The 20,691-nt window shown below is 47.4% G+C and overlaps 1 protein-coding gene across 1 annotated transcript in view; it reads left to right on the top strand.

The window, feature by feature from the left end:
- Positions 1-1,184: 1,184 nt before the first annotated feature.
- Positions 1,185-20,691, top strand: part of KCNQ2 (potassium voltage-gated channel subfamily Q member 2) — a 136,191-nt gene continuing 116,684 nt past the window's right edge. The window contains exon 1 of the mRNA XM_081949838.1: positions 1,185-1,563. Coding sequence (XP_081805964.1) covers positions 1,268-1,563 — 296 coding nt within the window. The 5' untranslated portion in view covers positions 1,185-1,267. The remainder of the gene's footprint in view (positions 1,564-20,691) is intronic.

The following is a 20,691-nucleotide window of genomic DNA, read 5'->3' as shown; positions in this document are numbered from 1 at the left end:
CGCAACACACACTTAACTAAACCACTCAACAATCCAAAGAGGGATTTACACATGAACCAGATTTAGGCTTTTCCGTTAAAATGAAAATCTCCAAGATCCATAATTGCCCTGTATCTTTCTCTCTCTCTCTAGCACTCTATTTAGCTCTATCTCTCATCCAGTCATCTATCCAACATTCCTTCCATCTCTCTCTCTCCTCTGCCTATCCATCTATGTCTTCCATCCATCCATCCATCCATCCATCTTTCCATCCATCCATAATACATATATCCATCCATTCATCTCCTCCATCCATCCAGCCAACTATCCATCCATCCACCTATCTCCTCCAACCATCTATATCATCTAACTATCCATCCATCTATCTCCTCCATCCAATCCTCCATCTATCCATCCATCCATCCACCTATCTCCTCCATCCATCTATAACATCTAACTATCCATCCATCTATCTCCTCCATCCAATCCTCCATCCATCCATCCATCCATCCATCCATCCATCCATCCATCCATCCATCCATCCATCCATCCATCTATCCCTCCATCTCATCCCTCCCTCCCTCTCTCCAACCAACTAACTATCCCATCCATCCATCTGCCCACCCATCTATTGCCCCCTCCCTCCCTCCATTTTAATTTCAATCCTACAATCCTGCGCAAATCTATTTGTCAGGATAGCGCAACCGTACTGCCGCCCCAAAGATGCAGAAGACTTAAATCTCGGCCTCTGGGGAGGAGGAGGTGCTTCTTTTCTTCTCGTGCCAAAGTCGGGCGCTCTGCACATGCCCAGAGACGCCGTCTCCAAGCCAAAAAAAACCCCCATAACCCCCCCCCCCCAAACCCCAATCACCTCTCCAAGGCTTTGCTAATGAGTAGCGTGCGCGCGTGTCCCCGGGAGTGGCAGGTCGGTCCCCTGCGTCCTTCCTCCGAATCACGCGTCCTCCTCCCCCTCCTCCGCCACACCTTTAGCGAACGGCGCCGAAAGGGTTAAGCGGCGGGCGCGGGGGACCCGGGAGGAGCTGCGCAAAGCAAGCGGAGGGGAGGCCGGGCGGATTGCGGGCGCCGCTCAATCGCCTCCTCCGCGCCGTCGCCGCTGCTTTTGGCCAAAGCCATCCAGCGGCCGCCGCAGTCCCGCGCCCGGCTCCTGCCCGCTGCCATGCCGCTACCTCGCTCCGGTCCCGGGCAGCGCTTCTGCCCGGCGCGGCTGCCCGGCTCGCGCCCGCTCTGAGCCCGGGATCGGCCTGCGCGCCGCCGCCGCCGCTGCAGGATGGTGCAGAAGTCGCGCAACGGGGGCGTGTATCCGGGCACCTCGGGCGAGAAGAAGGTGGGCTTCGTGGGGCTGGACCCCGGCGCCCCCGAGTCCTCCCGCGACGGGGCCCTGCTGATCGCCGGCTCGGAGGGCGGCGGCGGCGGCGGCAAACGCGGCTCCATCCTGAGCAAGCCCCGCTCGGCCGTCAGCGGGAAGCCGCCCAAGAGGAACGCTTTCTACCGCAAGCTCCAGAATTTCCTCTACAACGTCTTGGAAAGGCCCCGCGGCTGGGCGTTCATCTACCACGCTTACGTGTGAGTCAAGGCAGCCCCGGAGGGAGGGAGGCAGGGAGGGAGGGCGGCAGGGCAGGCTGCGGCGCGCCCCGGCCCAGCCCTGGCCGGCTCCCCGCAGCCTCCGGCCGTCCCGCTTTGGCCGCTGCGGCCGCCTCCCCTTGGCATGCCTGCTTTTTCTTTCAGGGGAATCCCTTCCTCCCTTCCTTTTCTCCCTCTCCCTTCCTTCTTTCTCTCTCTCTCTCTTTTCTTCCTTCCTTCTTTCCATCTCCTTCCTTCTTCCCTCTTTCCTTCCTTTTCTCCTTCTCCTCGCCTTCCCTCCCTCTCTTTTCTTCCTTTCTTCTTCCCATCTCCTTTCTTCCCAACTCCTTCCTTGCTTCTCCCCTCTTTCCTCCCTCCCTCCCTTCTCCACTTCCCCACCCACCCTCCCTTCCTTCTCCCTTTTCCTTCCTCCCCCCTCCCTCACTTCTTCCTTCCTTCCCATCCTCCCTCCCTTCTTCCTTTCTTCCCCACTGTCACCCTCCCATCCTCCCTCCATCTCCTCCTTCCCACCTCTCTCCCCTCTCCTCCCTCCATCTCATCTTTCTCTTTTAGAATAGAATGGATGAGTTGGAAGGGACCTTGGAGGTCTTCTAGTCTACCCTCCTGCTCAAGCAGGAGAACCTATACCATTTCATTTTTCCTCCCTCCCTCCCTCCCTCCCTCCCTCCCTCCCTCCCTCCCTTCCTCTGTGGCCTCCTTTTGCAGATCTCCATCAATGGTTTATTCCTGCTCTGAGTTCTAGTTTTTCTCCTCTTTCCCCCCTCCCTCCTGTCCTCTTTATCCCCAATCCGGCTACCCAAGAGGTGTCTCTGGGGATTTCCTTTCTTATAAACATCCCTCATCCTCCTCTGCCTCTTCTTCTTCTCTGCTATCCATGCAAGCGGCTTCTTGCTTCCCCATCCTTCTCTTCCGTGTTCGCCCTCTTTCAGCCCATTCCTCCCCTTAGGAGTAGCAGCCGTAAGAGAAATGCTCCCCTTCGCAGTTGGTATCTCCCACTTTTCTTCCCTTTCCCCTCTCCCTCCCTCCCTCCATGTGCAGATAGAAGGGTCATTCAGCAGTTAGCTATTGAAACCCCAGGGGTGTGGAGCCATCATTTCAATCCTGGTTCTAGAAAACGTTGCTTGCTCCCATGAAGGATGTAAGTTTGCACCATCCCTCGATTATTTCTTGGTCCATAGTTGAAGGAAAGCAAGAAAGGGGAGAAATAAAGAAACAAAGTGTGAGGAGATGAGTGCAAAAAAAAAAAAAGTTTCACTCTCCTAACATTTAATAAGAGAGATGTGGTGGCTCAGTCTTCTGTCCCGTGATTCTAATGAATATGCAGACACAGGCTTGGCTGTCTGCCACGACTAATGATGGAGACAAAGCCACCCCTTGGCTAGGAGCCTAGAACACTATCTTCAAGAAACCAAGATTAGACTTACGGAAGGCTTTCTCAACGGCTAGTAAAATGGACTGTTGTTTCCTGCAAAGATTCCCCTCCCGTCGCTCCACCTATAAAGCCTTTGAGAGGGGCCACAACCGTAGCCAGCTGTCCCTATTTCCTTCTATGACGTTTTCTCCACAGCTGTTCCTTTCTCCTATCAATTCTACGCATACACACACCAGGGACAACCTCCCTCTGTTCCTCCTCACTGCTCCCTGACTCAGATGCCACCTGGTGGCCAACAGGCCTCTCTAGTCCCTGCTCTGACTCCAAACACCCTCCGGAGTCTTCCTCAGCCTCCAGAGCAGTCCCATCTGAGCTGTCAGAGTCCACCAACAACAGCTCAGCTGGCCGTTGCTGGGCCACAACACTCAGTGGCTAAGCCGCTGAGCTTGTCGATCAGAAAGGTTGGCGGTTCAAATCCCTAGCGCCACCTAATGGAGTGAACTCCTGTTACTTGTCTCAGCTTCTGCCAACCTAGCAGTTCGAAAGCATGTAAAAATGCAAGTAGAAAAATAGGAACCAACTTTGGTGGGAAGGGAACAGCGTTCCATGCGTCTTTGGCGTTGAGTCATGCCGGCCACATGACCACGGAGACGTCTTTGGACAACGCTGGATCTTCGCCTTTGAAACGGAGATGAGCACCGCCCCCTAGAGTCAGGAACGACTGGTACATATGTGCGAGGGGAATCTTTACCTTTACCTAACATTTAATAAGGTAACTCTGAGAATTATGCTTTAGATCAGGGGTGTCCATCTAACCTTGGCAACTTTGGAGGCCTGTGGACTTCAACTCCCATAATTCCCCAGCCAGCATGGGTAATTGCTGGATGGCTGGGGAATACTGGGAGTTCAAATCCACAGCTCTCCAAAGTTGCCAGGGTTGGATATCCCTACTTTGCGATCAAATGATAGTCAAGCCTTAAATTAAGGTGTATTGTATGCAATTTATGCAAACCTGAATCGGAACTCATCGCTTGTGGAATTCAGTATATTTCTGGTCATAGGGCGAAACTGGCATACCGTAAGTACAGTAGTTTCAGGAAATGTGCTTAAAGTCCCCACCAGCTAAACTAAACCTGACGTATGTGGCTTTAAGTAGAAATAACGATCAAATATGCCTTCTGTGTTCATGGGCAAAACAGAACCTTAAATCTTTGGAAGAGAATTCTCTGTAATTCCGGATTGAACTGTGGGGGTCCTTGGTCCTCTGTGAGCTTGGCTGTTTTCTTGCAGATGTTTCATTACCCAACTAGGTAACTTCATCAGTGCTAGAAGGAAGTGTGGTTTGTGGATAAGAGGAGAAGGAGTGGAAGGGGAGGAGGCAGGGAAGGAGGATTGTGAGGTCCTTGATGTTCTCTGAGCTTGCCTGTTTTCTTGCAGACGTTTCATTACCCAACTAGGTAACATGATCAGCGCTACGGTAGAAGGAAGTGGGGTTTGTGGAGAAGAGGAAGAGAAGGGGAAGAGGAAGAGGAGGAGGGAAAGGGAGGAGGCAGAGAAGGGGGATTGTGGGGTGCTCTTTGAGCTTGGTTGTTTTCTTGCAGACGTTTCATTACCCAATTAGGTAACATCATCAGTGCAAGAGTGTGTGCATCCTTATACTTATACACACTGATAATGTTACCTGTGGTAGTTGGGTAATGAAACATCTGCAAGAAAACAACCAAGCTCAGAGAGGACCAAGGACTCCACGGGGAAGTTTGCTGCAGGGGCAGCCAAATCCTTGGTTTGTCTCGAAAAATGCTCGGCTTGCTTACTGGAGCTCTTCATCTTTCATCTTAACATTTGTTTAAATGTTTTATTATTTCTACAAATATTCAATGTGGAGAACATACCTAATACTTCTAATTTTTGCACGACAACACTGTGAGGTGGGTTGGGCTTGGAGTAGGACTGACCCAAAGTCACTCAACCAGCTTTCATGCTTAAGGTGGAATTAGACTTGCGGTCTGCCAGCAGCCTGCGGAGCTGGCAGTAGGTTCGGACACTGAGGAGATTGGGGAGGAAGATGGGCCAGTCCTGGAGTCTGGGGAAGGCTCTGATGAGGGCTCTGTGTCGGAGGCAGAGAGGGGACCAGAGCCATATGCCAGTTATCAGCTGCCTTCGGAGTCAGACATCAGTGAGGCAGACAAACAGATGGAGCCTGTTCCCAGTGTGTGCATGCGCAGAGCGGCCAGACGAAGGGAACAGCTAAGAAACAAAGGTTGACTTGGGAGTAAAGCCACAGGTGGACGGTGAATGGCCCCTCCCAGAGGGAATAAAAGAGGAGCGAAAGGGGATTGGAGTTTGCAGGAGACCATTAGTTCATTCCTACATCCTTGCCAAGTATTGCGGCATCTGAAAGATATCGGCCTGGCCACTCTCCAAGCCTGATCAAGGTCGGTAATTGTGAACTATTTTGAAAGACTGTGGGAGAGGAAAGACTTTGCTGGAGAGGAATTCACTGGAAATCAAATAAAAGGGGTTTATCGGGACGAGGAACCGGCTTCATGCTGCTGGGGAAGCCTAAGTCAGAACAACGAGAACTCAGAATCTCCTAGCGATTGGCCCAAAGTCACTCAACCAGCTTTCATATCTAAAGCAGGACTAGAACTCACGGTCTCCTGGTTTCTAGCAATAGAGCCAACTAACTCTCACATCAGAATGTTCAGGAAAGGCTAAAGCGTTTAGAGTGTGTTGTGGAGTGATAACAACTCGTGTGGTTACTCTTTGGAATGAGTCCAGCTTGAAAAGGAGCCCAACAATACAGCTAGGTGCTTTGCTATGTATCTCCTTAGTTGTTTTCCTAGCTGACCTACATAATCCTCAGTGTTTTTTTAAAATATTTATGTACCAGAGAACAGAGTTTTTCAACCTTGTCAACATGCTGGCTGGGGAATTCTGGGGGATGAAGTCCACCCAACTTAAAGCTACCAAGTTTGAGAAATACTGTTCTCGATAAATTCTTGCCCTTAGCCGGAATGAATTTAGGTATACTGTTGCATGAGGTTTTTCCTTGATGGTGTAAAAAAAAAAAGATAACTTGCCCTCTTCTTGTTTAGTTTATTAAAAAGCAAGCGGTTTGTTCTTTTACTTACAAGAAGGCCATAGAACAGTGAATGAGATTGGGGTTTAAGTTTTTATTAGGAATTTGAAATAGTAGCAATGAATGGCAAATATTGTATCTCGGGGATTCCTTGGACCCTATTAGTTAGTTTTCCAGATTAAATTATAAGTTTCTTAATCAAATTCAACATCACCGAAAAACCATTCAGTCTTCCTTCCTTCCTACTTTCTTTCCTTCCCTTTTTCCTTTCCTCCCTCCCTCCTGTTCTGACCTAGGCTTCCCAAGATCATGAAGCTGACTCCTCATCCCGATGAAACCTCTTTTATTTAGGTTAAAGGGAATTCCTCTCCAGCAAAGTCCCGGCAAACAATCTTTCATGAGATTTCACAACGACAGACCTTTATCAGGCTTGGAGAGCTGCCAGGCTGATATCTTCTAAACTCCACGCTGTAGCAGCAATTACTTGGCAAGAAGTCAGGAACAGATCTTCACTCTAATGAAGTGAACTAATTGTCTTCTGCAAACTCCACTCCTCTTTCGCTCCTCTTTATTCCCTACGGGAGGGGCCAGTCACCGTCCACCTGCGCCTTTACTCCCTAGTCGGCCCTTGTTCCTTAACTGTTCCCTTCTGGCTGCTCTGTGCATGCGCACATCGGGAACAGGCTCCAGCTGTTCCTCTGCCCCACTGATGTCTGACTCCGAAGGCAGCTGATAACTGTCGGACGGCCCTGGCCCCATCTCTGCCTCTGACACAGAGCCCTCATCAGAGCCTTCCCCAGACTCCAGGACTGGCCCATGTTCCTCCCCAACCTCCTCACTGTCTGAATCTGCTGGCTGCTGGTGGGCCACAACATCTCCTCCCTTCTTTCCCCTCCCTCCCTCCCTCCCTCTCTTTCTTTCTCCCTCCCTCCCTCTCTTTCCTTCTCCTCCCTCTCTCCATCCCTCCTTCCCTCCCTCTCTTCCTTCCTCTAAAAACAACCCTTAACAAAATATGCTGACTAGGTACCCTCTGTTTTCAAATTTGTGGTCTTCTGTTGCCATTGACATCAACATCCATTCGGGGCTGTTGCGTTCTGGATATCTGCCAGTTTGCAAATGGGGCTCCAGAGAAATGTTTTATTGACTAATTCCAAAGAAGTTGTTATTCCTGAAGAAACCGAAATAAAAAAAAAAGTTTAGCTCGGGCTGGACGTTACCTGCGGCAGATTGATGAAACTGCAAAGTATTTCAGTGGAAAATATTTTAAAAGCTTTGCCGTTCAAACTGCAATTCTTCAATCTGACATAAAAGAATGGCCACTTGTTTGCATGCCAGTTGTGTTGCATTGCATTGCAGTACAGGGAGTCCTCGGCTTATAACAGTTCTCTTAGCGACCGTTTGAAGTCACAACAGCACTGAAAAACGTGACCGATGACCGTTTCCCCGCACTTAATGATTCCCACGATCACGTGGCCAGAATTTGGACACTTGGCAACTGACTCATATTTATGACGGTCGGGGAGCCCTGGGGTGTGGTGTCATGTGATCCCCTTTTGCGACCTTCTGACCAGCAAAGTCATGGAGAAGCCCGACTCACTTAACAATCGTGTTATTAATTTAACAAATGCAGCGATTCACTGAACCACTGTGGCCAGAAAAGTTGTAAAGTGGGACAAAACTCACTTAACAACTGTCTCGCTTAGCAACAGAAATTTTGGGCTCAGTTGTGATCATTAATAACAGCATAGCATAGCATAGCGCTGAAAGGGACCTTGGAGGTCTTCTAGTCCAGCCCCCTGCTCAAGCATGAGATCCTATACCATTTCAGACAAGTGACTTTCCAGTCTCTTCTTAAAAACCTCCAGTGATGGAGTACCTTCAGCTTCTGGTGGCAAGCTGTTCCACTGGTTAATTGTCCTCACTTAGGAAGTTCCTGGTTGCTTCTCTCCTTGATTAGTTGCCATACATTGTTTCTTGTCCTGCCCTCAGGTGCTTTGGAGAATAATTTCACCCCCTCCTCTTTGTGGCAGCCCCTCAAATCCTGGAAGAATGCTATCATGTCCCCCCTAGCTCTTCTTTTCTTTAGACTAGCCAAACCCAAATCCTGCAGCCGTAATTCATATGTTGAATACTATGCATGAAGACTTCAGGGATGGGGGAGTTGGAAATGATAAGATGGGGGAAATCCATGAAAGCCATAGATTATCTCTTGTACATTTTATTACTATAATAGCCATGCATGGGTTGAAATATAGAGTGGAAATTCTGTTTCCTTTGAGGTGTGAAGGAACATACTTGGTTTTGCAAAATGAACCATCTGGTAGAATCCAGTTTTGAGAGTTCTTGTTGAAAACAATCACACAAACAAAACATCGCAATCCTAAGAACATCACAAGGCTGTTGCTAGAGTAAGAGAAAAGTCACTGGTCTATCACAGTGGTTCTCAACCTAGATCAGCGATGGCGAACCTTTTTTGGCTTGTTTACCATAAGGGGGAAGCTCAGGGGAGTCGTGCGCGGGCGTGCCACACCCATAATGCAACGCGCGACCCCTCCAGTGCACATCTTGTGCATGAGAGGTGCTCCCCCCCATTTTTTGCATGCTTTTTTCGCCCTCCCCAGGCCCCAGAGGCTTTATAGGAGCCTGGGGAGGGTGAAAACAGCCTCCCCTGCCTCCCGGAGGCCCCTTCAGGGACCTTAAGGAGGCTTCCCTGAAGCCTCCGGAGGACTAAAAAGGACCCTACGAGCAAACTGAAAGTGACTTCCGGTTTGCTCATAGGGCCGGTTTAAGCCCTCCGGAGGCTTCAGGGAAGCCTCCTGAAGGTCCCTGAAGCCTCCGGAGGGCTTAACTGACCCTACGAGCAAAGCGGAAGTCCGTTCCGGAACTTCCGGTTTGCCCGTAGGGCTGGTTTTTTGCACTCCGGAGGCTTCAGGGAAGCTCCTGAAGCCTCCGGAGGACCTCGGGGGGGGGCTCTTTTCGCCCTCCCCAGGCTCCTATAAAGCCTCTGGAGCCTGCGGAGGATGAAAAATGGCTTTAAAACAAATGGCACGCGTGCCACCTGTGGCATGCTTGCCATAGGTTCGCCATCCCAGACCTAGATAGATCTGTGGACTTCAACTCCGCAGGCCGGTTTTCAGCACTGCTGTGCATGTGAAGGTATCGTCCTCCGGAAAACCCAAACCTACGGGATCTAGCGCGCATTCGCACCTGACTATCAGCTGGCCGGCGCAAATATGCAGGCTGGATTTTGGCACTGCCTTGCATGTGAAGGGATCGTGCTCCAGAATAGCCGAACTTCCAGGTTCTAGCGCGTACACACGCCCGCAATCAGCTGGCTGGCGCGCATATGCAGGCTGGTTTTTGACACTGCTGCATGCACGAAGGCATCGCATTCCAGAAAAGCCGAGCCTCCGGGCTCTGGCACCCCCGCCGCCCGACAATCAGCTGGCTGGTGTGCATGCGCACACCGGTTTTCAGCACTGCCGCACACATGAAGGACAGGTGATCATCGCACGTGCATGTGCGCCAGGAACCCGGAAGACAAACAGGCAAGGCCGTGCGTGCCAGTTGACATGGCTTCGTTTGCCACTTTAGTCACCTGTGCCATAGGTTCGCCATCACGGTCTTAGCTCTTTAATTCTGCCACAGTCTTAAAACAGCACATGTAACTGGGCTACTTAGAGATCCATTTAAATGTTCCTAAGTTGAGGATTCCTTAATGCTCTGAATTTGGTTGTTTGCTTGCAGACATTTCATTACCCAGCTAGGTAACATCATCAATGCTAAAAGAGAGCGTAGTTTGCTGTCCTCTGTGTAGGACAGATTGGGCAGAGGACCCACAGAGCACATTGTTGCACACCCAACTAGCAGTCAGACGATGTGATTAAAACTGCTTATTTGCACAACACACGGGTTGACTCAACCATAGTTTTTAACTAGGAAACTGTGAGTATCCTAATCCAAGCTAAATCCCTAAAGCTGGAGAATTCCTGGAAGCCTGGCACTTAGGTAAATCAGCCATCCATGGCCACACTGAGATAAACACCGTCTACATGTCATTATGCCGACTCTGTAAACCGCTTAGAGAGGATTCTAAAGCACTGTGAATCGGGAGAAATCTAAGTGATACTGCTAGAAACAATTAACCCCCCCCCCCAAAAAAAAGTGTGTGTGTGAGGGGGGAAGAGACCAAAACACCATTAAGATTAGTACTAGACCAACCATCAAGCAATAATATACCAACATAAGAACGACTAACTCAGGCGAACAATCAGAGAAGAACAGCCTAATCAAGGAACCACCAAGAATTACTCCCACTAGCACTGACGCAGCAAACCACTACTCCCTTCTAGCCCTGTTGATGTTACCTAGTTGGGTAATGAAATGTCTGCACAAAAAACATCAAGCTCAGAGGTCACCGAAGATTCCACAGTTCTCCTCCTCCTCCTCCTCCTCCTCCTCCTCCTCCTCCTCCTCCTCCTCCTCCTCCTCCTCCTCCTCTTCCTCCTCCTCCTCCTCCTCCCCCCTCCCCCTCCTCTTCCTCCTCCTCCCCCCCTCCTCCTCCTCCTCCTCCACCACCACCACCACCTCCTTCTCAACCCTCCACTGATGATGTTACCTAATTTGCAGTGAAATGTCTGCAAGAAAACAGCCAGAGAGCACCTGGCGTCCTCTCTACAAATCCCACTCCTTTCTAATGCTGATGATGTTGCCTAGTTGGGTAATGAGATGTCTGCCAAAAAACCCCACCAAGCTCAGAGAACCCCAAGGACCCCACAATTCAGCCCACAAATATCGTCTTCCATTGCTACAATTCTAAGTTTGTTAAATCATTTTGTGGTTTAGCCTAACGCACAAACCCTGCTTATTTGTTAATTTCAGGATTTATTATATAAAACCCATTATACGAACCCAGAAAGTCATTTAATTCTGTAAGCAGCTAGACGTGCATCAGCCTTTCCCTAAATTGGTTCTTTCCATATTTGATGCCGGCTAGGGGAAACTGCATTAGGCAGAATAAATCTTTTTTTTTTTTAAATTGAATGACTCTTGAGGTTCTAGCAGAAAATCAAATTAGATTTGACCAACGTGAAATCTTGATCCATCTTTAGTCGTCCTTGGTGCCTCTATCATAACTTTTCGATCTGTATTGAATCACGCTGCCTGGGAAATTATGAGAGTTGAAATCCCAAACCCCTGGAAGGTATTATTGGAGAGAAAAAAAATCTGTGCAAGGGAACGTCTGAATGTATTTTTATCCCCTTCACCCCATCCATTTTCCTCTCCTTTCTGCCTTACCCTTCAGACTCCACAATTTATGATGGCTTGCAAAGCTAGGTCACGAAGACAGGAGTATGTTCAGCAGCAGATATCTGGCTAGGTTCCAAGAAAGAAAAAACAGAATAGATTTATTACTGAGTCACAAAGAACTACAAATGTGTAAAAACCATAATGGGTTACAAACAGAACCAAAGTCAAAAATAAATGCTGGAAAACTTTCCACTAGTTCCGTCTCTCCTGCTTTTCTTGAAATCCATCCACTAATACATAGCTGGGCTTGCTAATTTACGGTTGCTGCCTTTAAAACTCTTGCTATGCTCAGGAACCCTACAGAAAGAAAGAAGGAAAGAAAGAAAGAAAGAAAGAAAGAAGAAAAAGAAAGAAGAAAGAAAGAAGAAAGAAAGAAAGAAAGAAAGAAAGAAAGAAAGAAAGAGTTGTGATCTGCCAGTGGCTAGTGGAGCTGGTGGCAGATTCAGACAGTGAGGAGGTTGGGGAGGAACATGGGCCAGTCCTGGAGTCTGGGAAGGCTCTGATGAGGGCTCTGTTGGAGGCAGAGACGGGGCCAGGGCCATATGCCAGTTATCAGCTGCCTTCAGAGTCAGACATCTGTGAGGCAGAGGAACAGCTGGAGCCTGTTCCCAGTAAGCGCATACTCAGAGTTGCCAGACGAAGGGAACATCTAAAGAACAGGGGTCAACTTGAGAGTAAGGCCCAGGTGGACGGTGAATGGCCCCTCCCAGAGGGAATAAAAGAGGAGTGAAAGGGGAGTGGAGTTTGCAGGAGACCATTAGTTCGCTTAATTGGTTCGTGACTCTCCAAGACTCCTTGCCAAGTTTTGCAGAGATCGGCCTGTCAGCTCTCCAAGCCAGAGAAGGTCTGTGGCTATAAATCCTCCCTTGAAAGACTTTGCTAGATGTGAATGAGCAGAATTCACAGTCAATTAATAAAAGGGCTTTTTGTCGAGACAAGGAGTCGGCTTTGTGCTCTCGGAAAGCCTAGGTGACAACAGAAAGTGGGGGGAGGAAATCAAATTTCTTTTTTTTATTGTAATTTTTATTTATTTTAAAACAAACAAGCGCAGACAAACATAAAACACAAAACCATCTTCCAGTTTCGTACAGTGTGTCGATTGGTTACAAAACGTTTGTGCATCCTCACCATCGTCTTCCCTTACAATTTATATAAAATCTCATATTATCAATCTAGTATATATGTGTACATTATTGTTGCTGTTAATCATTTATTTGACTATAACTATTATTACTTCATTTTATGCAAAATATTCTAAATTTAAATAAATTCAAATTAGTTTTTATGATAGCATTTCATTACATCATCCTGTATCCATCCAATAGTAGTACAATCTTTTTATCTCTTGCCATTTGTGGTATTTGTATTTTACAGTATCCTTCCCCTGGAGTGGGGAGGGAATGGGGATTTTGCAGTATCCTTCCCCAGCCACACCCACCAAGCCACGCCCACCAAACCACGCCCACAGAACCGGTAGTACAATTTTTTTTAATCCCACCACAAGGACTATCTGTATTTGCTTACACCCCACCCCCCCATAAAATCTTCCTCCCCCCTCCGTCTAAGAGGGACACCCACTTCCTATTTGCGAAGTAAAAGGGGGCCTCTACTTTTACAACGTATGCAACTTCTCTTATTTGAAGAGCCTTCTGGTTGGTTGTCGAGAAAAGAACATTTATTTAATTATCTCCTTGAGATTCAGTATTTCATTAGAGTTCCTTTTTCTCAAACCATGATTGGAAAAAGTTTCCCAAGAAGATTGAAATGGTGCTTCTTAACAGAATAAAATAATTGGGAGGGATCTTTGAGGTCTTCTAGTCCAACCCCAGGAAGGGGTTGGAAACCATGTACCGCTTCAGACAAATGGTTATCCAACACCTTCTTAAAAACCTCCGTGATGGAATACCCAAAACTTCTGGGGGCAACTCATTCCACTGATTATTTTTTTCTGTTAGGAAATTTCTCCTTTGTTCTAGGTTGCTTCTCTCCTTGATTAGTTTCCATCCTTTGCTTCTTGTCCTGCCTTCTGGTGCTTTGGAGAATAAATTGTCTCCTGCTCTGTGGCAGCCCCTCAAATATTGGAAGACTGTTATTATGTCGTGCCTTGTCCTTCTTTTCATCAGACTAGACATACCCAGTTCCAGCAGCCTTTATATGATTTAGCCTCCAGCCACCTAATCATCTTTGTTGCTCTTATCTGCATTCTTTCCAGAGTCTCGGTATCTTTTTTACGTCGCGGTGATCTTCTAAGAATGTGATTTGCAGTCCTTCCAAGTTGGACGTCTGCTGTCTGATTTCTGCCTGTTATTTGAAAAGTTCCTTTCTCTCTCTCTCTTTAAACCGCTCCTTTATGTTTTTGCAAGACAGACAAAATAACATCGCTTTGCACTACTAGCGTGCGTCTGAAAATATCCGTCCCCCTCCCTCCCTCCCTCCCTCCATCCATCCTTCTCTCTCTCTCTCTCTCTCTCTCTCTCTCTCTCTCTCTCTCTCTCTCTCTCGTCCCAAACTGTCTCAGAGACATTCTGTCCTGATTGGGAGGACAGATGTAGAGATCTAGGACAAGAATTTAGCTCTGCGTTTCACACGCGCCGCAATAAGCGTGAAAAGGATTTTGAAGCCACAGTCAGCACTGTCACACCTCTGGTAAAAAGGCCATTGCAGTTTTAGGTTGCATCAATAGAAGGACTGTTTCCAAGTGACGGGAAGTATTTTTTAAAAAAATCTCCATTTGTCCAAACACTTTATCAAGAGCAGAAGGTTGGATTAGAAGCAAAGGTGGTATTTGGCCGAATCGGACCGGTTCACTCAAACTGGTAGTGGAAATCGCGGGTAGCCCCGCCCAACTGCCCTATTTAGGCATGTTTTTGAGGCTGGCAAAAATGCGCAAAGTGCAGGTGTAGAAGGCTGGGCACATGAGTGGAATGGGTGCATCCACCCATGAAATGAGCATGTGCACGGGGGGGGTGAACCGGTGGTAACAAAAGGTGAAATCCACCACTGATTTGAAGACCTCCAAATTTCCTTCCAACTCTATTGTTCTGTTGTTTTGTTACGTATTGTATTTAGTTCTGTTGGAAGAAATATCCATCTGGTTCATTTGCAAGGGAGGGGGGGAAGACCCTGGAAACATGGAGACTGATTGGAAAGACGGTTTATTGATGAAGCAGAACCACATGGATTTGAGATCCTGTGCAGCTTGACCACATGAAGTTGAGAATGAAGGGTTTTTATACCCTTCATTCAAACTATTCTCCAAGGCACCTGAGGGTAGAACAAGAAGCAATGGGTGGAAACTAATCAAGGGGAGAAGTAACTTAGAAATGAGGAGAAATTTCCTGACAGTTAGAACAATTAATCAGTGGAACAACTTGCCTCCAGAAGTTGTGAATGCCCCAACACTGGAAGTCTTTAAGAAGATGTTGGATAGCCATTTGTCTGAAACGGTATAGGGTTTCCTGCCTAGGCAGGGGGTTGGACTAGAAGACCTCCAAGGTCCCTTCCAACTCTGCTATTGTATTGTATTGTGTTGTGTTGTGTTGTGTTGTATTGTATTATACCTTTTCTTGGGCCTTGCCCTTGAGCTTCCTGTTCCTGTGCAAGAACATGTATTCTATTGGCTGTAGTCAGACTCCCATGGGGCCATGTTTGTCTGAAACAAGTTTGGTTGAACCCTGGAGGGTGATGCAACGTCTCCAGGTGATTGTGCCATGTGGTGAGCTCTGCTGATAGATAATTCTATTATGTCCTGGAGGGTCCTGTCTTGTTGTAAGAAACGTCCATCTGGGTTCAGTTCCAAATGGGGAGAAAGACACTGGAAACATGGAGACTGCTTGGAAAGATGGTTTTAATGGTGGACAGGATCACATGGCTTGAAGATGTTGGGTGAAGAAAAAAGAGAGAAGAGATGCTGAGAGTGCCTGAGTTTTATGCCCTCTCTGGGCTTTTGAATTTGAGCTTGTATTCTGATTGGTTGTCAGACTCCCATGGGGCCATGCAGGGGCAACTCTGTAGGCCAGCAATGGGGAACCTTTTTTGGCTCGCATGTCATAAGTGGGGGGAGCGCAGGGGGGCGTCGTGTGCGGGCCGCACCCATAATGCAATGCATGACCCCCCCAGTGCGCATGCACGCACTACAGGCATGACCCCCCATTTTTGCATGCTTTTTTCACCCTCCCCAGGCTCCAGAGGCTTTATAGGAGCCTGGGGAGAGCGAAAACATCTCTCCCGCCCCCCGGAAACCCTCCGGCGGCTTCAAGGACCTTCAGGAGGCTTCCCTGAAGCCTTCGGAGCGCTCAAAATGACCCCCCAAGCAAACCGGAAGTCCATTCCCGAACTTCCGGTTTGCCCGTAGGGCTGGTTTTTTGCGCTCCGGAGGCTTCAGGGAAGCTCATGAAGCCTCTGGAGGGCCTCGGGGGGGGGGAGGGGGGCTCTTTTCCCCCTCCCCAGGCTCCTATAAAGGCTCTTGAGCCTGGGGAGGGCGAAAAATGGCTTTAAAAAGGGGTGAACTCAGCTGGCCAGCGCGCACATGTGCACTGGCCAGCTGACAGGGCAGCGCCTCGCATGCCCTGACAAATGGCTCCATGTGCCACCTGTGGCACGCGTGCCATAGGTTTGGCATCACTGCTGTAGGCTATCCTGAGTCCCATCCATTGCTGGGTGATGTAATCTTCCCAGGTGAGATGGGTAGAGGGCTAATCCTATCATGTCTTGAGGGCCATGTCTTAATCCCCTCACCCTGGAACTGAAGGGGAGGGCAGGGAGCTGCTTTGTCTTTAAAACCATCTTTTTCCTTTTCTCATCCAGGGAAATATAACATTCTGCCTTTTTAATATTTCCCAGAATATTTCATTCTTCTAAGTGAGGGGTGGGTGCTAACTTTCTACAGTCTTAATCCCATCACCCTGGAGCTGAAGGTCTTTTTTCTTGTAGATAGGCAGGCCCACTCCTTCTCAATGGGCACCAAATACCCGCTGGGGGCAGGGAGCTGGGATTATGAGTTTCTGTCTCCCTTAAGATTTCCATTTCTCTTTTAGGGGAAATAACAATATTCTGCCCTTTTAATATTTCCTAAAATATATCACTCTTCTAGGAGAGGGGTGGGTGCTAACTTTCTACACACCAAAAAGAAGTTGCTGCAAGGGGAGAAGGAGGAGGAGTGGGATTATTACAGGTAATCCTTGATTTATGACCACAATTGGGATCAGGATTTCCATAGCTAAGCAAGGTGATTGTTAATTGTGCAACTCTGTAGAATAGAATAGAATGGAATAGAATAGAATAGAACAGAACAGAATAGAATAACAGAGTTGGAAGGGATCTTGGAGGTCTTCTAGTCCAACCCCCTGCTTAGGCAGGAAACCCTACACCACTTCAGACAAATGGTTATCCAACATCTTCTTAAAAATCTCCAGTGTTGGAGCATTCACAACTTCTGGACGCAAGTTGTTCCACTGATGAATTGTTCTCACTGTCAGGAAATTTCTCCTTAATTCTAAGTTGCTTCTCTCCTTGATTAGTTTCCACCCATTGCTTCTTGTGCTGCCTTCAGGTGCCTTGGAGAATAGCTTGACTCCCTCTTCTTTGTGACAGTCCCTGAGATATTAGAAGACTGCTATTATGTCTCCCCTAGTCCTTCTTTTCATTAAACTAGACATATCCAGTTCCTGCAAATGATATCATTGTAAATGATAGAATAGAATAGAATAACATAGTTGGAAGGGACCTAGGAGGTTTTCTAGTCCAACCCCCTGCTTAGGCAGGAAACCCTACACTACATTAGACAAATGGTTATCTAATCTCTTCTTAAAAACTAGTTACAAGAGCATCTTCCTCCTCCAGAGCTGCTCACACTGCCTTCAGTAATTGTTTAATTTGTTCCTTTCTGCATCCTGTGACAAGCAGAAGGAATTGATTCATCCTTGGTTTATAAACCAAGGAATATGGGGGGGCGGGGGGGGGAGGGAAGATTAGCGCCTTCGACTGACAGATGGCAGTTTTCACGTTGCTCAGAGGCAGGGAGTAAAACCAACATGCTGTAGGGAAACTCTGTCCTTCCTTCCTCGGAGAATCTCTTGTGAACCCACGGTGTTTCTTTCAGAGGAGTCTGTCCGTTGTATTTCAGAAGGATCAGCTGCTCCACTGGTTAGCTGGGGGGAAAAAAATATCAGTGGATGTGACTAGCAAAAACGAACGACTCCCAAGAAATACAGAGACCGCCATATCTCTTGATAAGCCTGTGCTTACTTGTTTTCATTAGGAAAAAAAATCACCTTGAGAATAGAATAGAATAACAGAGTTGAAAGGGACCTTGGAGGTCTTCTAGTCCAACCCCCTGCCTAGGCAGGAAACCCTACACCACTTCAGACAAATGGCTATCCAACATCTTCTTTAAAATCTCCAGTGTTGGAGCATTCACAACTTCTGGAGGCAACTTCTGTTCCACTGATTCATTGTTCTAACTGTCAGGAAATTTCTCCTCAGTTCTAAGTTGCTTCTCTCCTTGATTAGTTTCCACCGATTGCTTCTTGTTCTACCCTCAGGTGCCTTGGAGAATAGTTTGACTCCCTCTTCTTTGTGGCAGCCCCTGAGATATTGGAACACTGCTATCATGTCTCCCCTAGTCCTTTTTTCTATTAAACTCAACATATTCAGTTCCTGCAACCGTTCTTCATATGTTTTAGTCTCCAGTCCCCTAAACCTCTTGGTTGCTCTTCTCTGCACTCTTTCGAGAGTCATGGGATAAATAGGGATGGGACCGAAATCTCAAGGAAAGACAGTTTGGTGCAATGGTTAATAGCAGTGGGTTAGAAAATGAGAGACTGTGAGGCAGTTAGCTAGCTTTTGTGCCCCAGGCAGGACTAGAATTCACAGTCTCCTTGTGATTGGCTTGAAGTCACCCAGCTGGCTTTGCTGCCTAAGATATGACTAGAACTCACAGTCTCCTAGACCCGATGTTACCCAGCCAATTTTCCTGCATAAGGTGGGACTAGAACTAACGGTTATTCTGGTGATTGGCCCAAAGCCACCCAGCCGGCTTCCTTGTCGAAGGCGGAACTAGAACTCACAATCCCCTGGTGATTGGCCCAAAGCCACCCAGCTGGCTTCCATGCCTAAGGCAGGACTAGAACTCACAGTCTCCTGGTGTTTAGCCTGGTGTCTTAGACCAGTTAAAGTTTCACATGAAAATTAAAACTCTAAAAACATGGCACCATGAGGCACATATAATAACTTTGCTTTTTTAAATTTTGCAGAATCAAAGTATTTACCAATTTTCCCCCCTAACGATTTCTACTTCTTTCAATCCTTCCCCCCACCGTTTTGTGACATATTTCCCCAGCACTTGTGAGTCAGTAAAAGCCATGTATGATCATAGATCTCCAACAGTCTCACAACAAATTAAGAATTTAATTGAAGCAGCATTTCTCTGCTTATCGCTTTTTCTGTAGGGGGAAGGATTAAATTAACTCTGGAAACCAACCATCTGATTAATGCTTGAGACTTGAATGTGTGACTCAAGGGACAGTTTATAAATCTCTTTCGGAAATTGTGCATTGCCCAAAGACAATGTGAAGCTGAATGAATGATGAAGCAAAATGCTAATATTTCCTGCCTAAGGCAGGATTAGAACTCATGGCCACTTGGTGTTTGGTTCAAAATTTGCGAAATGAATGAAATGTGTCAGTTGTCATCTTTCGCCTCTTTATGTGGGGTTGATCTTAAATCAGTGTTTCCCAACCTTAGCCATTTAGAGACGTGGAGACTTCAACTCCCAGAATACAGTGCTGGCTGGGGAATTCTGGGAGTTGAAGGCCACACATCTTAAAATGACTAAGGTTGGGAAACACTGCCTTAAACCCTGAGATCACAGGCTCATGTGCCAAGATAAATTGTGTAATATATCTTATATATACAACCCTGTGAGGTTGATTGGGATACAGCTTGTCACCGTACCTTAAGTAATAACATTCTTCTTTTTGTGAGATTATCGTTTAAGTCTGAAACCTTTCCTTCCTTCCTTCGTTCCTTCGTTCCTTCGTTCCTCCTTCCTTCCTTCCTTCCTTCCTTCCTTCCTTCCTTCCTTCCTTCCTTCCTTCCTTCCTTCCTTTTGTGGTCAGTGGAGCTGACAGCAGATTCGGACAGTGAGGAGGTTAGGGAGGAACATGGGCCAGTCCTGGAGTCTGGGGAAGACTCTGATGAGGGCTCTGTGTCGAAGGCAGAGACGGGGCCAGGGCCGTCTGACAGTTATCAGCTGCCTTTGGAGTCAGAGATCACTGGGGCAGAAGAACAGCTGGAGCCTGTTCCTGATGTGCTCATGCGCAGAGCAGCCAGGAGAAAGGAACAGCTAAGGAACAAGGGCTGACTTGGGAGTAAGGCCACAGGTAGACGGTGAATGGCCCCTCCCAGAGGAAATAAAAGAGAAGCGAAAGGGGAGGGGTGTTTGCAGAAGACAATTAGTTCATTCTTGCATTCTTGCCAAATATTGCGGCGTCTGAAAGATATCAGCCGGGCCACACTCCAAGCCTGAAAAAAGTCAGTAATTGTGAACTGTCTTGAAAGACTGTGGGCCGGGACTTTGTGCTGCTAGGGAAGCCTAGCTCAGAACACTTCCTCCCTCCCTCCATGCCTCCCTTTTTGACCAAGGGATTGCAAGAGTGGCTGGGAAACTGTCACAGAACACTCAAAACAAAAATCACATGATCACAAGTGAATCACCACAGTTGTTACCTTAGTAACATGGTTGTTAAGTGAATCCGGGTTCTCCGGTGACTTTGCTTACCAGAAAGTCACAAAATGTGACCCCGGGACACTGACACCGCCATAAATATGAGTCCGTTGCCAAGCACCTGAATTTTGATCGCATGACCATGGGGATGCTGCGACGGTCGTAAGTGTGAAAAACAGCCATGTGAGACATTTTTCAGTGGCGCTGTAACATTGAACAGTCATTAAATAAATGGTTGGAAGTCAAGGATTACCTGAATAGGTAGATCAATGCTAAACAGAACTTGTGAACCTGTCGCTGATCTGTTGACATGCGTGTTGTGCGAAGGTAACAGGTCTGTTTTCTTTCTACACAAATCTTTTCATGAGTGGGATTGTTTCCCTCTTTGAAGATCTGCTGCCTTTGGTGGGTGTGGGAACATGGGAAGAAAAAGATTTCCCTTGATGTGAAATTAAGGGAGAAGTCAAACCGTGGCCACATTAACAGGAGAGTAAATCATGTTTTATTGCTGCCTGCCCGGTTAAAATATTTACAGCCATTTGAAAGAAAAACATTTTTTTTCGCCTCCAGGAAACATTAGCAGCATTTTAAAATTCGTTTACGACCTCCATGGTTCATAAA

This window comes from Natrix helvetica, assembly GCF_964273705.1.
Source record: "Natrix helvetica genome assembly, chromosome: 3".
In the NCBI taxonomy this organism is placed as follows: Eukaryota; Metazoa; Chordata; class Lepidosauria; order Squamata; family Natricidae; genus Natrix; species Natrix helvetica.
The sequence above is the reverse complement of the archived record's forward strand: the minus strand, read 5'-3'. Positions and strand labels throughout refer to the sequence as shown.